At 42.2% G+C, this 10,172-nt stretch overlaps 1 protein-coding gene across 1 annotated transcript in view; it reads right to left on the bottom strand.

Annotated features, from left to right (window-relative positions):
* Positions 1–9,026: 9,026 nt before the first annotated feature.
* Positions 9,027–10,172, bottom strand: part of LOC137014512 (uncharacterized) — a 6,991-nt gene continuing 5,845 nt past the window's right edge. Inside the window, exon 4 of the mRNA XM_067378865.1 lies at positions 9,027–9,427. Within this exon, the coding sequence (XP_067234966.1) occupies positions 9,146–9,427 (282 nt within the window). The 3' untranslated portion in view covers positions 9,027–9,145. The remainder of the gene's footprint in view (positions 9,428–10,172) is intronic.

Below are 10,172 nucleotides of genomic sequence, written 5' to 3'. Positions count from 1 at the left end.
TGAGCAGAGCGATACACAGCAACAAAATACATCTGTATGTGTGTAGGGGAGTGGCGCTGTGACTAGCCTATCACAGAACGCTGACACAATCAGCTACCCAATGATGATTTTCATTCAATCAGAGCACAGATATTGACTCGTATTACTCGTATAATACTCGTACTCGGCAGAAGTGCTTTATCCGTACCGGATACTCGTTTCAGCCGAGTATCCGGCTCATCTCTAGTTAAAACACTGTTTCTACCTGTTGAAACACAATGAAGCCCAGTTGCAGTTTAATTCATTTGGTTTGTCAGCATTTTCTATATATAATTTTTATTATTTTATATTTTTATTTAATGTAGATTGTTTTCCCCTAATTGTATGTATGTATGTATGTATAAGTTCATTTTGATTGAAAAGAAAAAATGTATGTTCATTTGTTATAAGTCTTAGCGGTTTTTGTGCAACGGAATTGGTTGAACGCACAAGTAGGCGGAGACAGAGAGGGACGACGGAGAAGAAGAGGTGATGGCTGTATGATCGAGCATCTAAGTTTAACTAAAATATTAAAAATACCATTCTATGGCAGTTGTCCAAAAGAGAACTGATTTAAGTTTGGTGTAATGTTGTTTGTGCGTGAAGGGATAGAAATTCCCCTTCGGATCGTCGGATAACACAGCTGCGTGGCTGATTCTAACGAAACAGCACTCATCAGCACGTGAGAGACTCGCGATGGTGGAAAACCATCGCATATCGCCTCTTTTGTTAACTGAATTCACTGGAGACTTCCCAGATAGCGCCCTGAGATACCACGACTTCTCAGTGGTTCCTCTGGCATCGATGGACAGGTTCCTCGGTCTGCATTCCCTTATTCTGTAATTCCCTCGTGAAGAAAGTGCGTCACACAAGAGCTATCGCGGACTAGCGCTGGTAAACCTGCGTGAAGTTGGCCCCCCACCCAACGCAAAACATCGGCAAAATAGTCTCAATCGTTTGTGCTCTGTTTGTGCTGGTTTGTGCCGTAAAAATTTTTGTTTGTGCTGCTTTGGTTTTTTAGATATTAAAAGAATATTTATAGGTCATTCTGAGGTCACCCAGCCCCCCCACATGTTCCAAATTCACCGAAAATAGTCTCAAACGTTTGTGCTTCATTTGTGCTGGTTTGTGCCGGTAAAAGTTTCGTTTGTGCTGCTTTCGATTTTAAAATATTAGAATTTGAATTATAGTCGATGACGTCACCAGCCCCCCAACAAGTTCCAAATTCACCCCAAATAGTTTCAATCATTTGTGCTTCGTTTGTGCTGGTTTGTGCCGGTAAAAGTTTCGTTTGTGCTGCTTTGATTTTAAAATATTAAACTTTGAATTATAGTCGATGACGTCACCAGCCCCCCAACATGCTCCAAATTCGCCCAAAATAGTCTTGTTTGTTTGTGCTTCGTTTGTGCTGGTTTGTGCTGGTGAAATTTTCGTTTGGACTGCTTCGGTTTTTAATATATTAAAAGAATTGGCTATTCATTCTCAGGTCACTCAGCCCCCATATGCTCCAAATTTGCCCAAAGTAGTCTCAAACGTTTGTGCTTCGTTTGTGCTGCGTTTGTGCTGCTTCCATTTTTTATTTTAGATAGCCTATGTTTATTAAAATAATATTTATAAAATCTCAGGTCACTCAGCCCCCCACATGCTCCAAATTCACCACAAACAGTCGCAATCGTTTGTGCCGATAAAAGTTTCATTTGTGCTCCCTCGCTTTATAAATATTAGACATTGATTGCATTGAATTGAATGACACTGAACGGCTGCAAATGCAGATCGCATAAGAGCATATTATAGTGACTATTAGGCTATATACCAAAGCATATAAATAGGAGCAATGTGATTTCAAATTAAGTCTCTGTTTGCTTTCTTTCTTTTCAGTGACAAGCGCGTGTCAGAAACGGAAAGTTGTTGCATCAAAAAAGCTGCATCAGTCCGTGTAATTCCTTCAATTAATTACCCTATGTCGAGAAAAAACGACTTATTTAACTGTCTAACTAAACCAAATCGAAAAAACAAATAAAGACATTCGTTTAATTTGATTTTACTTGAAAATAAACAAAGACAAAATAATAATAATAATAATAATAATTAAGCCTATAGGCCAATAAGACAAAGAAAATGAGCTTTAAGAGTTTTTTTGTTGTTGTATTTTTGGTTTATGGGTTAAACAAATTAGTTTATGCTTTAAAATTCGTTTCGAATGTGTGGGTGGCCCCTAAAATACTCATTTTGGCTTTATGTGGTCTGAAACAACATTGAGGAAATTTTTATTTATTTGTATTTATTTTATTCTTAAAAGGCCTAAGTAAAACCTAATGATGCAACTCGTTATGATGTTTCACTGTCACTGAAAAGAAAGAAAGCAAACAGAGACTTAATTTGAAATCACATTGCTCCTATTTATATGCTTTGGTATATAGCCTAATAGTCACTATAATATGCTCTTATGCGATCTGCATTTGCAGCCGTTCAGTGTCATTCAATTCAATGCAATCAATGTCTAATATTTATAAAGCGAGGGAGCACAAATGAAACTTTTATCGGCACAAACGATTGCGACTGTTTGTGGTGAATTTGGAGCATGTAGGGGGCTGAGTGACCTGAGATTTTATAAATATTATTTTAATAAACATATCTAAAATAAAAAAATGGAAGCAGCACAAACGAAGCACAAACGTTTGAGACTATTATGGGCAAATTTGGAGCATATGGGGGCTGAGTGAGAATGAATAGCCAATTATTTTAATATATTAAAAACCGAACCAGTCCAAACGAAAATTTCACCAGCACAAACGAAGCACAAACAAACGAGACTATTTTGGGCGAATTTGGAGCATGTGGGGGGCTGGTGACGTCATCGCCTATAATTCAAAGTTTAATATTTTAAAATCGAAAGCAGCACAAACGAAACTTTTACCGGCACAAACCAGCACAAACGATGCACAAACGTTTGAGACTATTTTGGGCGAATTTGGAGCATGTGGGGGGCTGAGTGACCTGAGAATGACCTATAAATATTCTTTTAATATCTAAAAAAACCAAAGCAGCACAAACATTTTTTTTTACGGCACAAACCAGCACAAACAGAGCACAAACGATTGAGACTATTTTGCCGACGTTTTGCGTTGGGTGGGGGACCAACTTCACGCAGGTCACTAACCTGACCTTACTCCCTCCAGTAGATGCGACAGAAAGTACCAGGTGTACAGAGTTTTTACTTTATGCGGGGTTCATTTTATTCTCATGATATAGTTTTAACAATTTTACATAGTATTGTGTAACTGCTTTTTTCCACGGCAGAGTTACTTCGTAATTCTCATCAGATAACTTACATTGCACATCAAAGGGGCCATCAAACCTTGATCGCCTTATTCACAAATGCGATGTTCAACTGTACACTGAACAATGAGATGTTCAAAAGGTTTTAAAGGCACAGATTTCAGGCCTACTGGTTAACGGACAGATTTTGCACTGCTTAATATAAGCAGAGATATCTCGTTTTACTCGTGGCCAAAAAGAATGACGCAACAGTAGGGCTGGGGGATATATCACATGTGATCGCCACGCGCATTTTGTCAGTAAAGCCTTCTACCTATACTACCTATCTTTTATGATCGCAAAATACGGATACGAAAGTGGACGACCAGGCTGGAGAGGCTGACCATCGATGGTACTGACCTTTTCAAACGCGTGTTTTAGTGTCTCATCGTGAGACTGCTCCATGGGAAAGTCATTGCGATCCGAAAGAATAAGTAACGGATATTTCACCACATCCCCGTGCACACACCTCACCTTAACCAAGCGGCCTGCATCCAATGCCCCGGACGAAATCAGGCTTTGATTCACAGAGGTTTGGTTACATCCTGAGTCCACCAAAGCCTGATAGGTACCCCCCCTTGACACTTACAGGTATTTGGTACTCGCCAGTTTGACCGGGGGCAGCCTGCGGGTCGTCCGGAACCCGGATCACCGTCCCAACCTCCATCACTGGACACCTGTCCACAAAGTGCTCCGGGTCCCCGCAACGCCAACAGGCTGGCCCAGACCTGCCCGCCGCTCTTGTGGCAGAGAGCGGGTTAAATGGTTGACGCGGAGAGAGGGGAGAAGCAGGAGCGGAGTCCGGCCCGGCAGCAGGGAGTCCCGCCCCACTGGACCCTCTCTGCGGTTTTCTTTGGGAGCCGAGTGATGAACTGCTCCAGTACCACGCGATCGATAACCAGGTCCACGTCGCTTCCCTCAACCAGTAGCCATTTGCGGCACGAGTCCCGGAGCTGTTGGGCCAACACGAAGGGCCGGCCAGACTCGCCCAGGTCCAGGGAGCGGAAGCGTTGACGATGCTGCTCTGGGGTCCGGCCGACCCACTGGACGATGGCCCGCCGAAGGTCGAAGACCAGGAGGTTCTCTGCTGGCAGCTACTGCGCCGCCACCTGTGACTCCCCCGAGAGGAGCGGGACCAGCCTCATGGACCACTGGCCACTTGCCTCGGCTGACCGCTAAAAAAACAAATCGAGGAAGGCCTCGGGGTCATCACATGGCCCCATTTTGTTCAATGGCAGGTGGGTATGCGCAGCCGGCTGCGCAATGGTCTCCTGCTGAGCCTCCCGGTCAATCCAGCACCAGTATTTGCGTATACCCACTTGTTTTTTGCTTCGAAAGTCCATAAAATATTGTTTTGTTAGCTTCCCCTTTAACTGTGTGTCCAATGCTGTTGTGTAAACTTGTGATTCTTTGCTGTAATTGGTGCATGAGCACTTCTGTTATTTTACCTTTTCCCGCTCATCGTCGGTTAAAAAAAAAAAAAAAAAAAAAAACAGGCTTCACAGTGCGTGTTCGCGATGTGAGAAATATGGTGGTGAGTAAATAAGACTATTAATTATATAGCCTACATCATGCGTTCAGAGCTTTTATAAGCGCTAAGTTCCCGTATGAACTGAAAAGACCATCAGCGCAAATGAAGCTTTATTTATTTAATGCCTTAGTGGTGCAGCAATCATAACAAGGCTACTCTCTGAATCTTATCACGCTCCAAAAGTTTGATAAGATTTCCACGAGCCATCCCGACACTGATGATAAAATGTGCGATCCATTTGAATTCTATTGAGAGTTAAAGTGCATATTGCAGGTTAAACATTTTTTTCGAGATGAATATATAAACCTGTACAAAAATACCATATAAAAAGGTACTGAGTCATTGACTAGTGCAGAGTAGGTTGGTATTCAGTAACAGTGGTCGTGAATCAGTGTGTTTTCGGTAGTTTTTGTATTCTATTCTATTCTTTTTGTATTTATCATCATCATGGTTAATTATTGTGTTTGTGGAGGTTGCACAAACTCCAGCCTGTCAGGACATTGAGTCCAGAGGTTTAATAACAAGAAAAAGGACCCTGCTATCTTCCGTGCTGGTGTGTTTTGAGCAGGTGAAGAGAACGGACTTCACTTCTGAATCTGCTTCGAAAAACACATTTATTATAGACTGGAGGATTTTCATGCCGGCGATATGATGGAGTTTAACATTGTACTACTGCATACTACTGTAAATGATTATATTAAATAAATAAACGTACACATGCGCTTCTTCACTGTTTTTGCTTGAACCAATTTCAACACTGAAACACATACAGTAACACTGCATGTTCGGCCTCCAGCGGGAGACATGATGACAGATCCGTCAGAGAGATGAAACGTGAATGGTGCACCGTAAGTCTTTTTTTTTTTTTTTTTTACTTTTGCTAACTAACGTTACCAAATCAGTTGTGATAAGAAACAGCTATATCACGCAACGTTAGTGTGGACGGATATTAAGGAAGTTTATTTGTTTCTGTTATTAGTAATCAATAACATTACTCCTAGATGACCAATAGATGACTTTGCTTTTGCCTTATTCATTATAATCTGTACAATATTGTGATCTGAGAACAGTGTTAACATAAGCAGTAGTGCAGGAGTTAATGAATGGCAATGATGATGATAATGATGAATGGTAGAGATAGTTACAGTCCTTTCTGTTTTCAGATGAGTGAGTCTTTGGAATAGCTGGAGCTCGCTGGAGACAAAGGAGCACTCACACATGGACAAAGGAGCACTCACACATGGACAAAGGAGCACTCACACATGGACAAAGGAGCACTCACACATGGACAAAGGAGCACTCACACATGGACAAAGGAGCACTCACACATGGACAAAGGAGCACTCACACATGGACAAAGGAGCACTCACACATGGACAAAGGAGCACTCACACATGGACAAAGGAGCACTCACACATGGACAAAGGAGCACTCACACATGGACAAAGGAGCACTCACACATGGACAAAGGAGCACTCACACATGGACAAAGGAGCACTCACACATGGACAAAGGAGCACTCACACATGGACAAAGGAGCACTCACACATGGACAAAGGAGCACTCACACATGGACAAAGGAGCACTCACACATGGACAAAGGAGCACTCACACATGGACAAAGGAGCACTCACACATGGACAAAGGAGCACTCACACATGGACAAAGGAGCACTCACACATGGACAAAGGAGCACTCACACATGGACAAAGGAGCACTCACACATGGACAAAGGAGCACTCACACATGGACAAAGGAGCACTCACACATGGACAAAGGAGCACTCACACATGGACAAAGGAGCACTCACACATGGACAAAGGAGCACTCACACATGGACAAAGGAGCACTCACACATGGACAAAGGAGCACTCACACATGGACAAAGGAGCACTCACACATGGACAAAGGAGCACTCACACATGGACAAAGGAGCACTCACACATGGACAAAGGAGCACTCACACATGGACAAAGGAGCACTCACACATGGACAAAGGAGCACTCACACATGGACAAAGGAGCACTCACACATGGACAAAGGAGCACTCACACATGGACAAAGGAGCACTCACACATGGACAAAGGAGCACTCACACATGGACAAAGGAGCACTCACACATGGACAAAGGAGCACTCACACATGGACAAAGGAGCACTCACACATGGACAAAGGAGCACTCACACATGGACAAAGGAGCACTCACACATGGACAAAGGAGCACTCACACATGGACAAAGGAGCACTCACACATGGACAAAGGAGCACTCACACATGGACAAAGGAGCACTCACACATGGACAAAGGAGCACTCACACATGGACAAAGGAGCACTCACACATGGACAAAGGAGCACTCACACATGGACAAAGGAGCACTCACACATGGACAAAGGAGCACTCACACATGGACAAAGGAGCACTCACACATGGACAAAGGAGCACTCACACATGGACAAAGGAGCACTCACACATGGACAAAGGAGCACTCACACATGGACAAAGGAGCACTCACACATGGACAAAGGAGCACTCACACATGGACAAAGGAGCACTCACACATGGACAAAGGAGCACTCACACATGGACAAAGGAGCACTCACACATGGACAAAGGAGCACTCACACATGGACAAAGGAGCACTCACACATGGACAAAGGAGCACTCACACATGGACAAAGGAGCACTCACACATGGACAAAGGAGCACTCACACATGGACAAAGGAGCACTCACACATGGACAAAGGAGCACTCACACATGGACAAAGGAGCACTCACACATGGACAAAGGAGCACTCACACATGGACAAAGGAGCACTCACACATGGACAAAGGAGCACTCACACATGGACAAAGGAGCACACGAGGAGAACAGAAAACACTGGAGCCTGGTAAGTAGAGAGCGGGGAGTCCTTGAGGTAAGCATACACGAAAGTATCTGTCAACGAGACCGGACATGGAGTGCTGTGTGTGAGTGCTCTTTGTAGTGGTGCTGATGAGTGCGTTAATGACGTGCAGGTGGCGGTGATCAGTATTCCTGTGATTGAGTGCGACGTGATTGGTGGATGGTGGAGCCTGACGTGTCTGTGACAATCTCCTTTACTGATACAAGCTCAGACTCATTTAGAATCTGTTGATGTTTTTCATATAGTGTCTTTACATGAGCGCTTGCTTTGGTGTTGCCACCCCTCATAGACCTCATGCCACCCCTTTGCCACACTAAAAATAATTTTCTAGATCCTCCCCTGCTTAAAACACATTTTTTAACTGTAGTGAACCTCTGCGGACTGAAGCAAGAGTGTGCCACGCGATAATAATGTCACAACTGCGACAAACGCAAAACTCAGAAATTTTTCCCTCTTTTTCTTTTCTCATACATATATTAATTCCCAACTGAACAAATATGATTTTGTGTGAATTAAAATTAAAACAAATAATACCTGTTACATAAGATCATCAATGTAGTACAATGGCTGTACCATTCAAAGATTTAAAAACAAATGAATTGTGTCACACTTGGTTGCAGCAAACAGACAATGAAGAGGAAGATCAGATTAAAAATCTTTAATAACACTCAGAAGGTAAAGCCAAATAATGCAGCCGAATAAACTCAACTGATGCATTAACGTGAACGGATGAATTAACACTTAAAAGACTGCAACTTAAATACAAAGCAAATGAGGGAAATAATGACAAACACCTGCACTCTAAAAACTGCTGGGTTAAATATGGACAAAACCAGGGATTGGGTTGTTTTCACCCAGCCATTTTTTTCAACCAATTTTGGATATATATATTTTTTAGCCAGCAATATAGTAATATAGTAAAAGGCATGTTTTTGCTCACCCACAAATAGGGGCAAATTTGTGGGGTATTTTAAGCTGAAACTTGACCAGACCAGAGACTTATATTACATCATGTGAAAGAGGGAATAATAGGTGCCCTTTAACCCAACCTGCTGGGTTTGTCCATATTTTACCCAACTTGGGTTGTTTTTAACCCAGCATTTTTTAGAGTGTGTGATGAATAATGAATCTCCATAGTAACTAATAAGTCAAGTCAAGTCAAATTTATTTATATAGCGCTTTTACAATTGGTAATTGTTCAAAGCAGCTTTACATATTAGAAGCACAGAAAAAGGGAAGTGGTTAAAAATAAGCTGTACAAACAAGCATGGTAATATGTAACATATACAAGATGGTGCTACATTAAGCCAATGTCGGCTGACTCCCAGGGGTGGAAAAAAGTGGCAGGAAACTAAACAAAGGACAACAGGAACTAATGAAAGCAAAGTAAGAGTCCATGCAAATGAAAGGAGGGAGGAGCCATGATGTAGAGGTGGGCGATGACATCTGGGGGATGACCAACGGAGATAGAACCATAGTTAGGGGATCCCAGGGCACGGACGGAAAGCTGATGGGAGTGAGAGACACTGCTGGCACTGGAGACCAAAGCGGTGCCGCGGCAATGAGCATCTGAGGTGGAACTAGATTGCCTGAGGTGGAGCCAATGCGACTGAGGATGTAGGCAGAACCAGGGGGAAGGAGGAGCCTGATGAAGCTGTAGGGGTGGTGAGACAGAGCACAGTGGAAGGCTCGCAAGTTCGTTGTGCAGGCAGGGTGATGACTAGGGGTTCAATTTGGATTTGTTATGTGGGGGGCTCTGTGGTTTCAGGGGTGCATGTGTGCCTACAAAATTGTATAAGTTGACAAACTAAAATATAAGTTGCTATGAACACTAAAATGCAGATCAAAATCATTCTCTAGATGCTGGTAGTGTGCAAAGCTACATCTGATGACAATAAAATCTTTCTGTAGGCCTGTGCCTTCTCCTTTGTGTCAGTACCAAATATAAGAGTGATTCTACCATTAAAGGAGAGAATATAAATACAAAATACAGAGTTCGACATTATGCCTGGTTTTGTGCTTGTCTTTTGGACAACTAAATTGGTAATTTACTTGTCAGAGTAAAAAGGTAGCTTGCCTGGGGGGAAAAAAGGATTTTTTTGTGTATTGTTAATATAATTTCTGAAACAAGCAAAATTCTCATCAGTGTTTTATCAGCAGTGGCATATTTAAATCTGCATATTTATGTTATTTACCCTGGGGGATTTTATTAACCTTTATAAAGGGTATTTTCCCCAAATCTAATTAAATTTATGTTTAATCTTTTATTTCAAATTCTTACATTTGATAAATTAAAATAGTAAGACACTATAGGGCTGTTACCAAATTAAATCATTTACACTGAAAAAGTACAAGTGCATTCAATAATTCTTTAAATATTTTTGAATATACAAATAAGA

The sequence above is a fragment of the Chanodichthys erythropterus genome, chromosome 24 (assembly GCF_024489055.1).
Source record: "Chanodichthys erythropterus isolate Z2021 chromosome 24, ASM2448905v1, whole genome shotgun sequence".
NCBI classification, from domain to species: domain Eukaryota; kingdom Metazoa; phylum Chordata; class Actinopteri; order Cypriniformes; family Xenocyprididae; genus Chanodichthys; species Chanodichthys erythropterus.
This window is presented reverse-complemented; position numbering and strand designations above follow the sequence as displayed.